Here is a 21,807-nt window from a genome sequence, read left to right on the forward strand (position 1 = left end):
GTGCTGGCCTTCAGAGCAGAGGTGAGATTCACCCACCTGGTTTTATATCATTGGCTTTTATTTGTCTCCTGTGCAAAATCTTTTTTTAAATGTGGCAATAAACTGTTTCATCACCATAAGTGCTCCTTTGGAACTAAATTAGTGTCTTGGGATAGCAGTTAGAAGACTTTGAGCTGTTCACATTTCAAACCACCATCCAGACTCTGCACATTTTGCCTTCAAGATTTTCTCAGCTTATACCCTGCAAAACTATCTTCTGGCTGCAGCACCTGGACTTTCATTTCTTCTAACTGTATGTAAAAACATCCAATTGGGCAGAATGAATGGGGATGATGTAAGGAGTAGGCCAACAAGAGCTGGAGGGTTGCAGTTTGACAAATAAATCAAAATAAATTTTGATTTATGTAATATTTGAGACGTCAAAGATTCTGTACTAGTTTAGAAATATTATCTTCAAAAGGTTGGTATGTGCATGAAGAAAGCATATTTTACAACTACTTTTTCAAAGGGAGAAGGAACTTAGACATGAAGCTAGCACTTTTACTAGAAAAAACCCTAGAAACTAGGCTAGTTTTGAATGGGCACAGCAATTACTACATTAATGTAAGTTTATTCATTTAAAAAGAATCCCAGACACAAATAACCACCACTCACACAGCTTTTTTGATCCGAAAGTATCCCCTTCCCATCCAGTTAGTGAAATATGCCATACTAGGATATTCACACTTATGATAAATTTACATAGCAGCTTTCCCCCACCCCCTCATTACAGGACATTTTCTCCCCAATCCACGTAAACCTGTATCTTGTGCAGAAGTCCAACATAAGTTTAGGTGTCAAGTTTCCTGATCTGGAAAGTTTGAGGACTGAAAGGCATACTTGACACTTACATGTGATCATCACATTCTACATGGAGCTCATTATAAGGCTATAGCAAAAACATCTCTCACAGTACGAGTATATTTGTAGTGATCCCCATTAAAGGAATGAACAACTTCATTTTGGCTTCACGGAAAGTGTGATCAAACTTTTAAGATCCTTGTTATCAATGTCATGACCACATTGTTATGAATCATAAACATTTTTATGGTCATGGGAATTAGAGAAAATATGTACAGGGAGATAAGGTTTGTATTAAATAAAGGTCCTAACCTGTCCCTGTTACATCTAATATGCTTTTCAGGCTGCTTAGTTGCTGGAGATTAAACAAAGTTTCAGCTGCCTTTACTGTATCCATACAGCATTGTCCTTGACCATAGAGATGACCAACAATGTACTAATTCTTAGGAAGATTATTTTTTTTTAATTTGTGGAGGGGAGGGAGCGATTTTACTACTTTTAAATGAGTGTTTGATGCATCATTTTGGTTTACCTGATTAATGTGCACAGCAAACCCAGCCACGAGAGTTGTAATGTTTCTGCAAGCTTCCCTAAAGCAAAGCTCAGCCATTAATTCAATGGCACATGTCAGCTCAGCAGAGCAAGGTCACTCTTCTCCTTCAAGGGGAACCTTTTTAGAAATAATAAAACTGACAGAAAGTTCTTTTTTGCATGCTTTATATCACCTGAGGTTGAGTGCTGCAGTGAATATGGCAGAGCTTATAAACAATCCCGGGCCCAACATCCACCACCCTACCAGCTTTTTGGACCGTACACTTCCCCCCCCCCCGCAGACAGTGACAGTTTTATGTGGGGTAAACATGCGATATGTAATCCTAAATGAGTAAAGAATGAGGAAAAAAATGAGTAAATCTTTTCTTAGGATCTTTGGAGGAGAAAGTTGGTAAGCCTAGCAAGCACAAATGCTGATGTTGCAGCTCAGTTATAACAGGCTGGTACTTAGGAAGAAAAATGGAGAGTGAAGGACTTTGTGTAGCTGATTCCACAGATGCTTACCTTTTAGATACAAAGTGTGGAAAATTCATTTCATATATTACTGGATTATCCTGTCTCCATTGCAATTGTATAGCAAAACTGATAAATTTGGAAAGGGACTTTTTAATGTAAAATAAATGGAAGGTTGATTGAGTAACTGATAGATCTTTTGTGCTGAAGTTTACAAATCACTGGAGACAACTGAGTAGTTTTTCTCTCAGATTGTCAACCCTGGAATCTGCTTATTGATAGAGTTAGCACTTCCATGAGGCAAGATGAAATAGGCCACTTCTGGCAACTGACTTACATGTGTATGGAGGGAACCAGATGGAAATCCTTAATTTAATATTTTCTCCCTAAGCAGATATAAGAAAGGGGCATGATTTAATAGAAATGAAGGAAAGAGGAGAGTGAAGGAAGGAAGGAAGGAAGGATTTTAATAGGAAGGAAGGAAGGCTATTTTGTACTCTGCTTCAGGTAGCAAGAGATCTTGGCCCAACACCATTTATTACTGAAAAGTTATAGAAAACATAATCAAACACATGAGAACTTAAGAACAGCCCTGCTGGATCAGGCCCAAGGCTCATTGAGTCCAGCATCCTGTTTCACACAGTGGCCCACCTGATGCCTACAGGCAAGAGGTGAAGCCAGAGCTGCAGCTCCCCTGCAACTGGAATACAGTTTTTAATTTTTAATTTAAAAAATTAATGCTGTGGAGGGCAATGTTGGGAGGTGGATGGTGAGAGTTATTTAGGCAGCCTGCCTGCACCAGGGACTTCCGTCCATATCTGGCCACCAGGGGCAACCTGGCATCAGGGAGGTACGCTGATGCTGGCAGGTGGAAAGTGGTGGGAGGGGTAAGTGCACTCTTAAAGTGGCACCTCTGCTACCTTCAAACAGCCCTGCCACGGTTCCTGCCAGTCTGTGAAGACAATACTGAGCTAGACAGACCATGGGTTTGACTCAGTATGTGGCAGCTTCCTATGTTCATAAAATGTTGTGCAATGGGGTTTATTTACACACAAGCTAAGTACAATTGCTGACATCCCATTATGGTATGTATGTGCCAGTATCCTAGCTACACATCTGCTTCCATGCTCCAGTTTCCTCACAAGAAACATTCTATCATGCCTTGATTTTCTAATTCAAAAGTAGGCCCATTAAACTTATGTGGCAACAGGAATGTTCAATTGAACATTGCAGCTCAGTTTGTATATTTGATTACATACCTTGCATTTCAAACTATGGATTTATTGGGGATCAACAAGGACATGTATAAATCAACATTATAATAGTACTGAATTTCCTACTTAAATACATCACTTAATCAAATGATTAAATTATATATATATATATATAAAATTTTTAACTGATGGAGCAATTTGTAGCTTAAATGAAGGTCCTTCTTGATTCATTCCATTAGGTTTTTTTTACTACACTACCACACAGAAATTACTACACATAAAACAGCTACTTTTTAGTACATTACAACACAAAGGTTACTACACATAAAACAGCTACTTTTGTTTGCTGTGTGGTGTTTTAAGGTTGGATGTTAGATGTTTCATCTTTTGTGTATAAAATTCATGGAATGGTAGAACATCAAAGCATGGCCAAATTAAGTCCTACAGGAATCTGAAATGATGCAAAATAATTCAAATGTAAATGCTGTTGGATCCATGGAAGAAAGTACCCTGATAAATAGCCAAATGCCATGACACAACCATGGTGCAGTATTAATTCTGCAGACATTGCTCACTTTTTAAAGCTACATGTATAAATTAAAATTATACATTGTATATACAAAACAAATTAAGAGATTAGCTGCTTTTTCCTCCTGTCTCTCCAAATCTCCAGAGAAACATAAAATAAATGGGGCACTCAAATAAATGGGGCATTCAACTAGAGAGCCAGCATGGTGTAGTGGTTAGAGTTCAAATCCCCATTCAGCCATGATACTAGCTGGGTGACTCTGGGCCAGTCACTTCTCTCTCAGCCTAGCCTACTTCACAGGGTTGTTTTGAAAGAGAAACTCAAGTATGTAGTACACCGCTCTGGGCTCCTTGGAGGAAGAGCGGGATATGAATGTAAAATAATAATAATAATAATAATAATAATAATAATATGGTTGAATGGTAAATTCAATCATATTAGTATGCTGAAGTATCTATGATTATGGCATTACATAAACTTGTATAAAACAGGTCACAGTTAAAAGAAAGCATGAAAAGAAGCATGTGATGGACTAGGGAATATTAGCAAAGTCCATTCTGGTGCCCCTGATTACAGCTCAAGATGACTTCTGGTGGCTCAGGATGACTCCCATCAGTTTTACACAGGTTCAGGCTCCAATAGTAAGCAATTTGTTTTAATGGTCCTCTTAGGGGATGGCTTATATAATCTCTTGCAGAACAAATCTGCAGTTCCAATGAAGGTTATTCTGGGTTTCAGAGAAAGCAAACTTGTCAAACCTTTTCTGGTCTTTCCATTAACTATGATGAAACTTTAATGCTCACTTTTCATACAGAATAATGCCTACTGAAATCAAGCACACTTTAAATTCTCCATCTCCTTCAGACACTTTGTTGGTTTACTTCCTATAGTGTGTGTGTGGTTTTTTTTTGGGGGGGGGAGCACAAGTTACAGCCCTGGACTAACTGAAAACACCTCCTTTTGTATAAAGCATAATGCTAAGGAAAACCACAAACCAGAAATATTTCTTTTAAGAGCTGCTTCTCTGCTGAATGTGTAGGTTCAGCAAAACATAAAGAAAGCTTTCTATACATGCATGGCATGGCTACTGGATGTATGCATTGAATTAAGCCACAAGGCATTTTATGGACAACATTAGAATCCCTTTCAGATGTTATCTGAACTTGTGTGAGGGGGCAGTGTGATTGCACGAGCCTGAATTTCACATGTTCATAATAAAATCTGAAAAGACTGGCTTTGATTATAACTGTTTGTGCCTAGGGTATCTCCATAAAATACAGTCTTGATAGATCTGTGCGTGAGGAGGTTAATTTCAGATCTTATGTGTGGAGGCTGGGCATGCATTATTCCCTCCCCACATTCATAAAACGTCTGAAAGGAACTCTTGCATAGAATCTAAACGTTTTACTGTAGGCCAGAACAGCATATTATTCTGAATCTTACAACTGAACATTAGCGTCTTTATATTTATCTACAGCAGTAATGTCATATAATAGGTTCCTGTATATCTCCATGGGGCAAACTGCAGCATTGGCATGCAATTTCACTGGGAAATTGTGCTGGGGAGAAGGGTTAATTCCCTCTTCCTTCCTTAGAACCATGGTCTTAATCCAAGAACTCCTGTCCCCATAGCTATATTTTCAATGTTTTAAAACAGTAATAAATGTAGGCCTGCGTGAGCTGGTTTGCACTCAAGCTGGCTTGGCTTGAAGGCTCACCCTTGAACCAGACTGGGGCTGGGGAGCATGCGCAGAGGCAGGGGCGTAGCAAGGTTGGAGTAGGCCCAGAGACAAGATTTTAAAACGCGCCCCCCTCAGTGAAGCTCGGCTCATGAAGCAAAGAAATCTTAAATGAGGCTGAATAGTGGTAACAAAAAGCATAGTTATACACACACACACACACACACACACTCAAATACACCTACCTATGTGCCACAATAGAACATCATCCTAAATTATTTTGTTAAAGTTTTTGTAAATTGTGGATGATGCAAGTCATTTAATGGTACTAGAGAAAGACATGCTGTTCTGGTAACTCCAGGTCTTAACACTCACATCAATTTTGGAGGATGAATACAACTGAAGGAAGCCCAGGTGGGTGCGCGGCTGGGGGAGTCAGTCATGTGACTTGCCTCTGGGGGCCCCCCAAGGCAGTGGGCCCCCAGACAACTGTCTCCCCTTGCCCTATTATAGTTACGCCCCTGCGCAGAGGCCTGAAACAGGCTGTAGCATGGCTGGGCTGTCATTTAGGAGCCCCCACCGCTGCATCCATCATGCCCTCAGTCGAAGCTGTGGTGCTGCCATCCCAAGCCCCAAACGGGCTGCTGCATCACTTGGGAGGCTGGTGGGGGTGGGGTGGAAGGAGCTCCCACCGTCACCGTCCTCTGTCCCTGCCACTGCAGCTATGGCTTGGTTTTTTAAAGGTAAATGCAAGGCTACCCCCTCCCCTACATTTCACACTGTACTTGTAAAGGGGAATCCTCACTGGATTCCCCTTTACATAAGAACAGCCCTGCTGGATCAGGCCCAAGGCTCATCTAGTCCAGCATCCCGTTTTTCACAGTGGCCCACCAGATGCTACTGGAAGCCACAGGCAGGAGTTGAAGGCATGCCCTCCCTCCTGCTGTAACTCCCCTGCAACTGGTACCCAGAGGCATCCTGTCTTTGAGGCAGGAGGTGGCCCACAGCCCTCCGACTAGTAGCCGTTGATAGACCTCTCCTCCTTGAAGTTATCCAAACCCTTCTTAAAGCCATCCAGGTTGTTGGTTGTCACCACATCTTGTGGCAGAGAATTCCACAAGTGGATTATGCGTTGTGTGAAAAAGTACTTCCGTTTGTTGGTCCTAGATTTCCCGGCAATCAATTTCATCAATCAATTACAAGTATCCCCATCATTAAAATCAATCAATGTTTCAATTACAGTCAATCAATCAATTACAAGTATCCCCATCAAGCCCATTGAGTCGGCTTGATGGCCAGACCCAGGGTGGTTCAAATACGGTTCGGATTCAAACTGAACCATCAGCCGTCCAGCTTGCTCTTCCCTAGAGAAATCTAATCCTGCCTTTCCCACCATCTCATCTATTTGTGCCCTGGAATGGGCTGGAAATAGTGGAGAATGTATACATTTCAAACTGTATACTACTGTAAGTAGGATTAGAAGCAGTGGCAGGTAATGCCCATTGGGGATGATGGGGCAAAGGGCAGGGCAGTTAACAGTAGGCGGAGTCAGGGGTAGCCACAAGTGGATCCATGTGGAACTGTGGCTGAGAACTCAAAAGCAAATTCAAGCTTATCAACATTGCAGTGTAATCCTATGCATACTCATAATTAATTTCACTGAGTTCAATTACTCTTATTGGAAGGGCTGTATATAAATCGAATAAATAAAATTAATTAAATAAATAAATACATATTCTCAAGCAAGTGTGCATAGGATGCAGCCTTAGTTCTCTTTTACAGAAACAGCACACAAACACAGAGAACACAGAAATACATTTAGAGATCCTTTTTATTTAGACTCACAGACAGGGCATGGCCACCACCACCTCCCCAAGGGACTAAATAGGATTCATGAGAACAACACCAGCTTGAGTGCTTGTACTGCTTGAGGTGATGCCAATGTAACCCTCAGCATTTCTACCAGTATTATTGTTAGCTTATTGTGGATTAACAATGAAGGTTCCCTGAATTTGGCAATTAAAAGGAGTCGTGATCTCATCTCCCCTTTCTTAATTGGTACTGGTTGTGCTCAGAAGGTCCTTAATCTTCTGGAGGTTCCAGCCCAGGAAGAAGCAGAGAACTCCTGAACTGAGAGGGATAAAAGCAGAGCTGGAAACCCTCTGTTTTATGAACTTGCTCCTTTATTGAGGATAAAGGGAGAGGGTCCTTCCTTTCAGAGAGAAAAAGAAAAGATAAAAGGTTTATGTAGAATAGTATTATTCAGACTCTGAGAGTAAGAAGGTTTGGTTGGAAAGTTAATATTGATGTAGCACAATATTGCTAAAGGAAATTAATAATTGTGTTAAATGTATATTGTGATGGTTATATGCATTTGTGTAGCAATGTAAAAGTTCAATAAGAAGAACCTTAGAATTTTCTGGAGGTTCCAGCCGAGCAAGAGGCAAAGAGCTCTTGAGCTGAGAGAGATGATGGGCACAGGGTAGGCCAGAGGGGCCAGAGAAGGCCTCTGGAGCCCTTTCTCACAATCATGAGAAAGGGCTCCAAGAGGAGAGGAGAGGAAGCCTTTAAAGGCTTACCTCCTCTGTAGATGATCCATTCCACCTAGCTTGGCACACAGATTGTGCACCCAGACGATCCTCTGCTGTTGCTGGCAGCAGGGAGGTTTGGGGACTGGGAGGCCCTTGGAACTCCCATAATGCACCACACGAGTGCATAGTGCATTATGGAGATCCCCCGGTGCTGGCAGGGAAACCTGCAGTCTCTGCAAGCAGCTGGGACTGGCAGATGATTGAAAAAAAATGATGTTAAGGGAACGCTTGCTCCCTTTTAAGGGTCGGCTCCAGAGGCAGGTTTGCCGCTGGGAGCCATGGGGCTCCAGCGGTTCTCACGCACCAGCAAAACCAGGCTGGACTTCCTTCGCCCAGTTTTGCCTGCATGTGAGAATAGCCCCCATCTCTTGTAGTTTGGCAGAGAGCAATGCAAGTGTCCAGCACTTCAGCATAACAAGAGTAAGGGATGGGATAAAGTGGGAGACACCTCGCCTGCCTTTAATAAGGAGTCTCCTCGTACCATTTGACATGGATTGATTGACAAATTTTATCACAATGCAAAAATAACTTAAACTGTACCCCTTAAACTTTCACTTGGGGAAAAATTGTACTGTAATAGGAAAAACAGAAGATGTGGTTAAAGGGCACCTGCTGCAGATGCGATGCAACATTAAAACAGAAGAGAAGGAATTCTGAAAATACAACATGATAATCAAAAATATATTAACTAAATATATTAAATGATAGATATAGATATAGTATTTAAATATATTAAAATATATTAAAGGTTATCACCTTTTAGAAATAAAAACAGAATGTTTTACAAACTCATAATTAATCTCAATCTTCAAAAATAGAAACAATTTTAGGTTGTACTTTAAGTAGTAGCACAAAATATGAATTTTTTATCCATTATAACACAAGAGTATCTTTTTAAACGTAAAATAAAATAAAATAAACGTCCCACATTTTCTAAACTTCAACATAAGTTTCTCTTTATTTCTAAATAAATAATTTTACAACTTTCTAAATCTTTTAAAAAGATTTAAAAGATCTTTTTAAAAAGAAAAGTATTTAAAATCCTAACATTACAAGATATAAAAATCATTAAAGTAATATGAATTAAAGAGGGGAGGTAATATTTCAATAAAAAAGATAAACATTTTAAAATTTTAGCATGTTATTAACAATTTTTTAAAAGGGCATGTGCAGGCCTGACTATTTCATTCAAGCCTGCTCATGCCCCTTTTAAAGGATCTACCATACATACAACAGAAAACTTTCTAGGCCATTGTGCCTAAGTCACCTCCATAAGAGTAGTAGAAGAAGGAAAAAAATGGTCTTCTTGGCTGTGGAGACTGTGGTTAATAGACCACACATACACAAGTATGTGTGTCTGATGAAAGAAACAACCTTAGCTCTGACCCACTTTATTTACAAGACTTGGAAATAGAAAAGCTTTATCTGTAATGTCACCTGCAGTTCTTTTTATAACTATGTACATGCAGACTTGTCCCTACAGCGTTATACATGTGGTCTTCATCTGATAAGACTTACAGCTATTTCCAGCAGAAATCTCCATACCTGATCTTATCTGTTTAGGACTGTTTTTACAAAACTTCCAAACACCTCGACAGTCATGGAAGACTGTACTAAAGACCTTTGATGACAGACCTACGTGCCCTCTTTGCCTCTAAGCATAAATTTACACAGTAGGAAGCCGGGAGAAAATAGTTTAACATCAGCTCATCGCCTCTCATTATTGCTAGAACAAAATGCAAATGTGAGAGAATGCTACTGCCAAATAGATTGTAAAAACTAACTACTACTATATTAAGAGGAGCTGATTAATTATGGCCTCAATTTTTTAAAAAAAACCAAAACCCTAAAAATTTCTATTTTAGAGCTGAATCTCCGAAACGCCTTTGAAATAACATTAGAAAGCTCATATTTACAGCCCAAGTATATAAAACCTAGTTAATATTCATTAATACTATATAACCTCTACATTGTAGATCTTGGCCTTCAAAACCTACAATTATAATTTGAATAATTTTGGATGTTAAATATTACTGTACCTTTTTAATATTTATATGTTCTGTCTTAGAATCCATTTTAGCTACCAGAATAGAAGGGAAGAGCACTAGAAAAATTGAGAAGAATCTGGCCAGCCCACATGCATACAGTGCTTCCATTAAATGTATTTACAAATGATTTTTGTAAATTAAAAAAAAACACCCTCATTTGAATGCACTCCAGCCTTGTTGACATATACATGGTTGTAAAAAGGTCAAAAAAGTCAGGTGATTAGGTGAATCAGTTCACACATTAAAGTTAGCAGCCAACAGATGTACAGAAATCAAGTGATGTGAATACATGGGAATCAGTCTCTATTTTCAAACAATTTTGCCTGGTTATCCTCATCTGCTTCCTGAACATCGGTCGGTATGTCTCTGAAAACCAGTTGCAGGGGAGCAATGGTGGCAGTGGGAATATGTCTTCCTCTCTAAGAACACAAGAACAACCCTGCTGGAGAAGGCCCAAGGCCCATCTAGTCCAGCATCCTGTTTCACACAGTGGACCACCAGATGCCGCTGGAAGCCTACAGGCAGGAGTTGAGGGCATGCCCTCTCTCCTGCTGTTACTCGCCTGCAACTGGTATTCAGAGGCATCCTATTTCTGAGGCTGGAGGTGCCTATTGCCCTCAGACTAATAGACGTTGATAGACCTCTCTTCCATGAAGTTTTCCAAACCCCTCTTAAAGCCACCCAGCAAGGGTGTAACTACCATTAGGCAAGGGGAGACAGTCGTCTTGGGGCCCCACTGCTTCAAGGGCCCGCCCAGAGGCACGTCACATGACTCCTCACCCGCCCATGTTGCACCCCCTATGAATTATGTTGATTCTCTTGGAGATCGGCAGTAGCAGGAATAAAAAAACTAGATTCAATGTGAACAAGATATTCACCGTATTCATAATGGGGATGTGAGTGTGAGTGCACTATATACTGTGAAGTGTGTTTGTGTGTATATATCAGTGAGGGGCCCATTTTAAAATCTTGTCTCTGGGCCCACTCCAACCTTGCTACGCCCCTGCCATCCAGGTTGTTGTCTGTCGCCACATCTTGTAACCGAGAATTCCAGAAGTTGATTATGCACTGTGTGAAAAAGTACTTCAATTTGTTGGACCTAAAATTCTTCGAAAAATTTCATGGGATGACCCCTGGTTCTAGTGTTATGTGACAGGGAGAAGAATTTTTCTCTATCCACTTTCTCCACACCATGCATGATTTTATAGACCTCTATCATGTCTCCCCGCAGTCGTCTTTTTTCTAAACTAAATAGCCCCAGGTGTTTTAGCCTTACCTCATAAGGAAGGTGCTCTGGGCCCCTTTCTTTAAGGGCTCTTGGATGCCATCTGGCCCTGGCGATTTGCTAGTTTTTAATTTTTCCAGACAGTTTAGAATATCATCTTCTGTCACTTCTATCTGTCTTAGTTCTTTAGCCTCCATCCCTTAAAAGCCTGGTTCAGGAACAGGTATATGTTCAATATCCTCTGCCATGAAGACAGATGCAAAGAACTCATTTAGGTTATCTGTAACCTCCATATCCTCCTCAATAATCCCTTTCACTCCATTGTCTAATGGCCCAACTGCCTCCCTGGCAGGTTTCCTGTTTCTGATGTATTTAAATAATTATTTGTTATTCCCCTTGATGCTTTTAGCTAAATATTCCTCAAACTCTGTTTTCGCCTCCCTTATTGTCACCTTGTATTTCTTTTGCCAAAGTTTGTGTTCTTTTTGTTCTTTTCATTTGGGCAGACCTTCCAATTTTTGAAGGACGTCTTCTTCCTCATTTATAACTCTAAAGAGAATGCTACCTCAGGGGTTCAGGACTTCAATATCAGCCTAAATTTGGCTTCCAGGACCTCCCGAATTTCCCCACTTTGTTGGTGCCGATGTGCACCACAACAGCTGTCTCTTCCCCAGCACTGCCTAACAGCCTATGTAGAAGGCCACGTGATATCTGCTTGTAGGTTTCCCAGATGCTGGCCAGTTTGGGATATGGGATGCTAGTCTTATAGAGATGTGGCCTGATCCAGCAGGGCTCTTCTTATATAAGTTATATAGTGACCAGTCCCAGCATGTTCCTTTGAAAGTCCCTACAATGGACTTTCAGAGGAGGTGCAGGGTGATAAGAATAGGCTGCCAGCAAACAGCCTCTTCCCCCTCAACCCATGGTCCCTTTAAACCCTGTTGGGGTGGGTTTGGCACTGTGACGGAGTGGAATGACTGATGATGCCGCATTTGGTAGTTCCTCTCAGGTGTGGAGATTTTGACTGCCACTGACTATTTGCATTTTAAAATAAATTCATAAATCCAATTACATTCAATAGTAAAATGTGACAGACATTTTTACAGTTCTGTACACACACACATATCAAGGAAAGACTAGTGTAAGGTGGGGGGAGGGTGTTGAAACCCTCAATATCCAGCCAACTTGTAAAGAGAGAACGGGAGGAACAAAGAAATTACAGTAGTCAAAATAATAAAATTAATATTTAAAAATTAAAATTAGTGTGAATTGCCATTTGATCATTATGCTGGAACTGTTTCAAGTGTAGCTGGTCATAGCATTTGTAGACGCATGCAAACTTTGCTTCACAAAAGCCTTGCTAGCCACAAAGACACACAAGGAAGTCCATTGCGAAATTCTGCCACTGTCTTCGTGACTATGGACGTATGCTTTCTCAACCCTGTAGTAAGTTTGGAAACTATCTTGCACAGAGGAAACAAGTTGCAAAATTCAGCATGACAAATATAAGCTTAATTTAAGTTTAGTTTTTTTCCATCCTTCAAACCAAATATCTTTATTATCTTTTGATTGTTCCTTTTTTTAAAAAAAAAAAAGCATATTCAGAAGCATAAAATGGCCTGCAATCGTGAAAACATGCTGACTTGCCAGCAAAACACAATGTTTTGACAGAAAGCTCTCAAAATAATTATTACTGTAAAAGAAACAATAAACATTCTACAGGTTAATTCCCATCAAATCTCATTGAATTAGATACTAGATAAGTAGAGACCTCTTGTAGAAAACTATTGAAAATAAAAACACTTGATAGCCCCGTCCAGAAGGGGAAACTATTTAAATGAAGCCTCATTTAAAATTCCATATAGTAGAATGTTATGTTCACACAGGATAACTATGTGGAAAGCCAATAATCTAGAACAGGGCTGAGCAAACGTGACCCTCGTGCTGTTGTTTGACTACAACTCCCATCATTTCCAGTCTCAGTTAGCAAACATTTATATACGGCTACTCCTACTACCTGAGTAAAAAGGCACCTTTTAATTTGGTGAATCTCTTCTATATCATGGAGAGAGCAACTGGCCCTATTCAGCCCCAGCACAGCATTATAATGGCTGATGCTGGTGTTACCTTTCATTTCTTTTTAGATTGTGAGCCCTTTGGGGACAGGGGATCATCTTATTATTTATTTTTCTTTGAGAACACTGTAAAACCTTCTACTGAAAAGCCGTATATAAATGTTTGTAGTTGTAGAGAACAGCAAGTGAATGGGAGACCGTGCAAGTACCACTGCGCCAGCATGCAAAGAGGCTGGCTTGGCAGCTAACTGGCTGATCCTTTCTCAAACCAAGAGGTGAAGTTACAGGCCTGGCTGGAGAGAGCAGCTCACCCGGTCATCAGCCTCACAGGTGTATTTATTCTCAAATTATCCAATTTTTAATCAAAATATGCATATATAATACCAATCAACATATGCACATTTTATACGTGGAGATGTTTTGGAGACTTTTTCATGTGTGAAAAGCATCCTCTATTCCCTCTTTTTTGGTGAAAGATATCGACATTTTTCACCATCTGGTCCTGGCAACCCTACCTGGACAGAAATGAAAAATTGGCACCAACTGGAGCAGAATTTCCATGGGACCATGGTGTGAAGGAAAAGCCCTTCTCCATGTGCCATGTTCCAAACACTCCCCCAGTGCTGTTTTGATTTTGTTTTATTTATGTATTTATTTATTTATTTATTTTTACACTTATATTCCACTCTTCCTCTGAAAGCTGAGAGCGGTGAACATGGTTATTTTTATCCTAACAACAACCCTGTGAGGTAGATTCAGCCGAGAGATACATGACTGGCCCAGAGTCACCCAGTGAGTTTCATGGTTGAATGGCAATTCAAACCCGGTCGTAGACTAGCACTATGCTCTGCTTTAAAAGCAAAGATCAAAGCACAAATGACATGTTCAGTGTTATGTAAAATTTGACATTTATAGATACAAGATTAAAATGACTAGCAAAATAACCAAAAAGAACCACCAGGTTATTTCCCCAAATTAAAATTTGTTTATATGGTACTCTTTGTTTTAAGCTAACTAATCAGAAAAGAGCTGACATAGATGCTGTCAAGTACATTTGGTTATAAATGAAATATATATGATTCTATATAGCCTATGATTATCTATCAAGCTCACTTTATACATTATTCTTCAGCACCTCAGCCAAGTATCAATATTAATACCAGTTATCCACTAGTTCTCTCACTCTCCAAAGCTTTCTTTCTAAATCACTGAAAAGTGGATTAATTCATCCTTTTACTAGAAATGTTCACATATCTTCTGTCCCTCCTTCTAGCTGAATGCATGACAAAAAGTACAGCTTGGGAAAATCCACAGCAACCTTAACAACCTTAACTATCTACTATGCAGTGGTCTTCCCATCCAATTACTCCTTTTTCTTTTCAGAAGATCAGGAAGTCCATTGTGAATATCTGCATCACTTATATGCTGCATGGACTTACATTTTCCTACATGCAGAATTTTACTCATTCACATGAAATCAATGAAACTGTTTTCAAGCAATACAACAGATTACAGCAGTAATAGCAGCATCTTGGTTTACAGTGCTAATATCAGGCCATAGAAAATGTGCATTCTTCAATAACAAAGAGGATAGCCAGGAACAAAAAACTTTTTAAAACAGCCACTTTTTATTCTGTCCAGTTACCATAGAATGCACAATAATGTTTTAGTGCTAGAAAATGGTTACAATAAAAATAAAGATTTTTTTAAACAACAACAACAGGTTGTATAAATTCTTCTGAATTAAGGGTATTTTTCCTTTTACAAATCAGTTTTGCACTGGCTGCTACAGAAATTTATTCTGTGAGGAATAAAAGTTGAATAAAATAAAGAAAATGGCAAGGGGTCTAAAATAATGATTTTGTTACTATTCTGTCACATGCACTAGGCTTCTCTCCAATTTGGGAATAATGTCCCTTATTCCTTAAACTCCTTTGAGTCCTTTATTCTTTGCCTGGTAAACAACGTAACTAAAGTAAACTAAACTTTCACATCCCACAGAATTCAGTGGGATCAAATTCTGTCTTTGAAATAAATATTTAGAATTTTGCCTACAATCATGTCCCTTATTTGTTTTATTGATTTGTGTAAAAACCACATTTAAGAGGGATCATTGGCAGATTATACCAAAAGGCAGAAAAATATATTATCTATAGAGGCTTGGTACAAGGTAAACTATCTAGAGCTTCACTGAAGATATTCACAATGAGCATATTTTAAAAACTTTAAAGATTTACTAAAGTGAAACTGGTGATGGGGTGGGGATTAAACAAAAGAGTACTAACTCCACTGTTAAAACAAACAAACATTTCTGTACAAAGGGAAACACAAAAGGTGTCAGTTCACACAATGTGTCTGTTCACACAAACAATTCAGCCACCGAATTGTTGCACTGTTCATGTGTAAGCCAAGGCTTGTCCACATGTGTCCCTCCGCTGCATATACACAATTATGTAAAGGGAATAAACTAGACTTTTGTTAGAACTGACCACAAGGTATTGATTTCCTGACTGAGTTCTACTCCTTCCAGTAGTGTAATTTGGGAAGAGTTAACAAAAGGCATTTTTAAAAGAGCTACTTTCAGATTTTAATTTATAAATGCCCTGATCTCATCCCCTGATGGACTATCAATGCTGGCTTTATATGGTTCTCAGGACTGGACTAGAAATCACACAGATTTGCCCATCTGATTGCTAAGGAGGTACACACACATCTCCCTTAACTGGGGCCATGCTTGATTTTCTTAGTTTGAATTTGTTTAAAGAAAATCCTAGCACTGTCTAGAATGACACTGAAAAATGGTTAAGGATAGTTCCACGTACTTTGTATACTCGCAATTGAAAGTATGCTGTAAAGTCTGTACACAGTGACTTTGTCACCTCATTTTCATGTTAGGGGCTGTTTATGTGAAACTGCCCCCATAAAGAAGCTCAGTAATGAATTTCCAAAACAGACCTTGATCCCAGCAAGTCGAAAGAGGCTTGCAAGTCTATAATTTTGATACTGCACACACTTAAACTATTTTAAGCACCAGAGTACTGGCTTTTCAAATGAAAAGAAAATGCTTTTAAAATGTTAAATTCTCTTACCTTTGGTTTTTGGGGCTTCTCCTTATCTGAAGCATTGGAAGGTTTTCTTTTCAACATTTTAAAATGGCAGGTTTTATTCAAAATATATTTACAGGCAGTGTTGCTCTCAAACAAACTGTGGCAGTGAATGACACTCAGAGCTTGCATCAGCTAAATAAAACTTCCTTATAACTACAGAGGATATGACTCCACTCGGTTTTTAGATCTGGCTGAAACATTCAAGACAGAGGAAGAAGAAAAATACAGAAGAAAGAGGAAGAGAAAAAGAAAGGGGCTTTGGATGCAATCCATCAAGCACTGCCTCTTCATCTTCCACCCCGCTACACATACATTTGTTTAGGACAACTTGCACAGCAGTAATAGTTGTTAAATTATTCTCTTTTTAAAAATCCACAAAGATTTTATTGCAATGAGAAGCAATGAAAAAACATACTCATGAACTGGAAAATGTGAAAAATGCTATATATTTCAAAAACATGAGCGCAATTCCATTGAAATTAACATCAATAACCAACAATAAACTTAGCTTTGTATAGGCAGCAGGATGACATCTAGCACTAACAAACCCAATGGGGTACTGGCCAAAGGCCTGCTGCTGCAATTGTCCCTCATTTCCTAGCTAGGCCTCTTTCACAGAACAGCAAAGTGACAGGAATCCAAAGAAAGCCAGTCTTGCCAACTGTCAGCTCACCTAAATTTCCTCACTGGATAAGTGCATCCCTTGAAACTGATACAAATCCTAAGCAAGCACCACCTATTAAGTTGCTCCTCCATCCAAAGATCCCATTCCCAGCCTATTGGCCCAAATCTAGACATGTCACTCTACTACACCACCAAGCTGTGAAAGAGTAAAAGAAGAAAATCAACAAACCTAAAACTCTGATGATAGAGAAAATCCCTCCACTCAAAGCCAATCATATGGCCCCTATAAATAACAGGCAGGAAGCTCAGGGGGAGGAATAACATAAATAAAAAGGAGGGTGGGTGGTGATGTTTGCGGTCCTACCCTGCCTCCATGCTGAAGCAAGAAAAAAGCCACACCCTTAGATATCCCCAGTTCTCTCCCCTTCCTCCTTAAGCTATCAAGAGAAGAATATATTGTCCAATTTCAACAGTCTAAAATATGGGCTGACATCCTGTACAGTGGTAGACCTGCTTAACTGGAGATGCACTCATTGAAGTTGGAGCCCTATTCACACGTTATGTCAACATTCGTATAACTCACACTTACAGTGGGGCTTGTATAAAGAGCCCAAAGTGTGATGGTGGGCACTACAATGATTGTGAGAATGGATCTTTCCTCTTCAGACAAACCCTTCTGTAAGTGTGAGCAGCAAGGTGCACTGCTGATTGATGTGGTGGGGGAAGGAATTCCTCTTCATCCTTCCTCTCCACGGCTACAGTGGGGCAATTTTTAAATGTCTGAATGAGCATATAGTCATATTGAGACATCTGTACACTCATACATGTTGTGTAAATGACGATATCCTCATCTAGATTTTATAAAATTGCCCCACTGTACAACTGCACAGCGGGATGAAGGGAGAGGAAGTCCCACCCCTGCCACGTCAATCAGCAATGTGCCCTGCTGCTCATATTCATAATGTAAATAGAAATATTTGTAATGTCTGAATGGGGCTTCTGCATCGCAGCTCTGCGTAGCATGTTGGCAAGCAGGGAAATGTGGAGGAGAGTTGTTGCTATCCCCCCTCCCAAAGGACTTTTCGACTTCAAGAATATGTCTGTGTGGGCTGTAAGGACATTATGCTCAGTCTGTCCTGAGCAATGATATGCATAATTTTTATTTCAAGAATAACAATTTTAAGTTATTCTTTCAAGAATAACACCAGGTGAATCTCATAATGGGGGAATGAAGCTTTAACCCTTTGTTCCTCATGGTCTGGATCCAGATCAGCTTCTCTACAGCTGAACAAGGGCCTACGCCAACTTACGTATGATTATTGAAAGATAATAAGTTACTTTTGAAAAATATATTCTTGTGAATGTTTTTTTATTGCCAAGTTTATTTTAGATTTACTGCAATGTAAGACTTTCAATCAAAACTATTCATGTTTTTAATGCAAATGTTGCATCTTTCTCATTCCACCCCACTTTAACTGACCTAAAATGTAGTTGGTTTAACAAACTTTGGACATGCTCCATTTCCACTTCCACGCACTGTGATGACAGAATACCCTTTTAGCATTGCACTGTGTTCAACACTACCTGTGGCCATGCAAGGACCTATAAGGAAGAAGGAGATGAGGGGCTAAACCAAGGCTTTGAAACAACCTTCTTTTGTGTGCCTAGTTGTTCAACCAACCAACCAACCAACCAATCAATCAATCTTTATTAGTGTCACAGACCAGCATAAAGTACATTTTAAAGCCTAAGTAGCAATAGATTTTATACTCTAAGACTATCATAAGATGATTTAAAATACACAATGAAATATAAAAGATGCTAAAATACATTACTAACATAAAATGATTTAAAATATTTTAAAAATAGGCATGTGACTGCACTAAAAATATAGCTATGGCTCTAATAAGAGACTTGGTAGACTCTGAGCTACATTCTGATTTAACTAGGGCTGCAATAAGAAGCATAGGGATAAACCATGTAATAATACCCTAGATGGCGTTGCATGCTTATAAAGTAATAAAAGGTTTTAAAAGATATAAAACATATAAACATATAAATATTATAGGATATCCTATAATATACACAAAAATATAAACCAGTAAAATAGTAGCCAGGAAGTTGTGGGTCTATAGTTTGTTGGGTTGCCGCACCAAGGCAGTAGCCATGGCTGTCCTCTTGTTCATAGAGGTGGGCTCTGGACATGCGTGATCATCATCCACCGGATATTAATTGCTGCCGCACAGAACCTGACGACACTGCAGGTGGAAGCAGGATTGCTATCAGAGAGCAGCAAAGAGGTGTAAAACTGGTCCGTTTGCCCAGGATAGCCATGTAATAGTGGTAAGATGAGGGAGGCACAGATGTTCCAGTAGAACAGGCACTGCAGAAGAACGTGTCCTGCTGTTTCTACCTACCCTGTGCCACAGGGGCATTTGCGCTCTGAGATTGGGATCTTCCTATAGTGACCTTCAAGCACGGCTGAGGGAAGCACATGGCAGCGCACCAGTGTAATGGCCCTCCTATGATTTGGGACCTCCAATTGTGTTAGGTATGGCAAGGGGGTGCTGACATACCTGTCCTTCACTCACAGGGAAGTTAGGGGCCTTGCCTATTTCAGATTGGTGCTCTATATCCATAATACATTGTTTGGTGAGTGCCTTGGCTGGGTTGTACCCCAAGTTAACTAAGTGAAGTGGGGATAGGCCCAGGGACTTTATTTTATTCATAGCTCTCTGTTTCCAACTGGATTAGAAGTCATCACATAGTGTTAGGGGGGCTAGGACTGAGGGGGAAAGGGAAAGCTTTAGCCAGTAGTTCAGTATGGTAATCCATATCCTTGCCTCCACTTTCATTAGGCTTGTCTCTAGTTGCAGGACAGCGTTAGATACAAATCTTGGTACTTGAAGAACTGGTCTTAGGAACTTTGATAGCACGAGTTCCAGCATGGGAAAGTTGGGGAAGGGACTGAGCTGGGCACCGTAGAGTAACTGTGCTATCAGCTTAGCTTCATACAGTTTTAGCGCCGCAGGTATATAGTGGCCTCCTCCTGTTCGGAGGAATTTAAGATTAGCAGAAGATCTCCTCTGTGCTTTTAGTGCTGCATACTCCCCATATGTCTTCCTAGAGCTGGAGGAATTCAGGGCTATCCCCAGATATTTAAAGCAAGGGACTTGTTCTATCTTGTGCACATCTGTAAACCAGGAGCGGGTTCTGGGCCTTTTGGCAAAGGTCATGATTTTGATTTTGTGTAATTAAGCTCCAGCAGATCTTCCTTGCAACACTGGGCCAATGCCTTCAGTGCTCGTTTAAGGCCAATTGGGGTCCTTGAGAGTATTGCTGCATCATCCGCATATAATAGGGTAGAGATGTGGGCTCCTGTGAGTTTATGGGGATGGAAGTCTAAGTTGCTAATTTGCCCCACCATTATATTGATGTAGAAGTTGAATAGTAATGGTGCCCAAATGCAGCTTTGTTTTACATTCTTTCGTGTAACGATGGCACTAGTGAGATGTCCCTGCTGGTTGCACCTTACCTTGAGCGATGTGTCAGTATGTAGCATATGTATTAAGTATAACAATTGCTGGTCTATCGAGGAGGCCTCTAGCTTCTCCCACAATTTAACTCTTGAGATGGAGTTAAAAGCTGCTTTAAATTCAATGAAGGCTACATACAGGGAGGATGTGTTGGAGGAAGAGTAGTTTTCAGCAAGGTGCTAGAGTACTAGGCACTGGCCAACAGTAGATCGGCGCTCACAGAACCAAGCCTGCTCCTCTGGCAGCAGATTTTCTTGCTCCAACCAGTCCCATAATTTCCAGTGCAGGTGTCTCACATAACGCTTGCTGATTGTGTTGAGCAGCCTAATAGGCCTGTAGTTGGCTGAGTCGTTTTTGTTGTCCTTTTAAAAAAATGGGGACAATTATTGCAGTCCCCCCGTCCTTGGGGATGTGGCTATGTGGATCACGTAAGGTAAATAGTGAGGTCAGAATGGGGGCCCACCATTCCAGGTTGTTTTTAATGGCCTCAGGTGAAATCAGGTCCTCCCCAGGGGCCTTCCTGGCTTTCAGTTGGGCAACCAGGTTCTTGATCTCAGTTGTTGTCACTGGTGTCCACACCGCCATGTCCTTTATATATTGCCCAGGATGTCACTTAATGCAGAGAAGTCCTCACAGAGCTCCTATGTTTTCCCCAGTTCCCTGGGGAAATATGGCAATCTAGCAAATTTGTGCTGTTGCTATAGTTGCACGTGGTGATGCGCCAGAAGGCAAATGAGTCAGAATGGGCTGCCTGGATGAGTCATGACCAATTGTCTTTCATGGCTTCTTTTTTCTTATGTGCCACTATTCATTTGTAATGCCTCTTCTACAGCATGTCCATCACTGGCTTTGGCTCACTTCTGGCTTTGTATTCCTGATAGGAGGAAATGAGAGCTTTTTTGGCATTTATGTAGTCCTTGTCAAACCATGATTTGGAGTGATGATGTTGCTGCCGTACTATTAAACTACTTTCCCTTTTTAGGTGCAATTGTAGCTCCCTGACCAAAGGGTAGTAGGCCTCCGGGAGTGTGCCAGGGTGCTCGACTGTTACCAGGGCTCATTGGAAATGATGAAATGGCTCCAAGGCAATCAGCCCAGCTATAGCATAGACTAACTGGGAAGTCTATTTGGCACAGCAGTGGGTTCTCACTGTCATGGATATTAGGGCTTGGTAGCGATCCTCAATATGGGTTGGGTAGGGAAGAGACTTCAGAAGGAGGGAGATCAGTAGATGGTCACTATCAAATTTTGGGACAACCTCTAGGCTCTCTACAAGAGGAAGCAGATCCCTGGAAACCATAACATAATTGATAGTACTCATTATTGAGCCTGAT

The 21,807-nt window shown here is 40.3% G+C and overlaps 1 protein-coding gene across 6 annotated transcripts in view; it reads right to left on the reverse strand.

Annotated features, from left to right (window-relative positions):
* Nucleotides 1–21,807, reverse strand: part of SAMSN1 (SAM domain, SH3 domain and nuclear localization signals 1) — a 141,148-nt gene that overhangs the window by 45,238 nt on the left and 74,103 nt on the right. Inside the window, exons 1-2 of one of the 6 annotated variants that reach the window (XM_053310126.1) lie at nt 16,987–17,118; nt 16,296–16,504 (exon numbers count right to left, since the gene is read on the reverse strand). The exons of 2 other annotated variants lie outside the window; for them this stretch is intronic. In XM_053310126.1, coding sequence (XP_053166101.1) covers nt 16,296–16,442 — 147 coding nt within the window. In that variant the 5' untranslated portion in view covers nt 16,443–16,504; nt 16,987–17,118. Of the gene's footprint in view, nt 1–9,403; nt 9,474–16,295; nt 17,119–17,166; nt 17,192–21,807 lie in introns of those variants that run through there. 3 more of the 6 variants (XM_053310127.1, XM_053310125.1, XM_053310128.1) reach the window with 3 other exon arrangements.

The sequence above is a fragment of the Hemicordylus capensis genome, chromosome 3 (assembly GCF_027244095.1).
Source record: "Hemicordylus capensis ecotype Gifberg chromosome 3, rHemCap1.1.pri, whole genome shotgun sequence".
NCBI lineage: Eukaryota > Metazoa > Chordata > Lepidosauria > Squamata > Cordylidae > Hemicordylus > Hemicordylus capensis.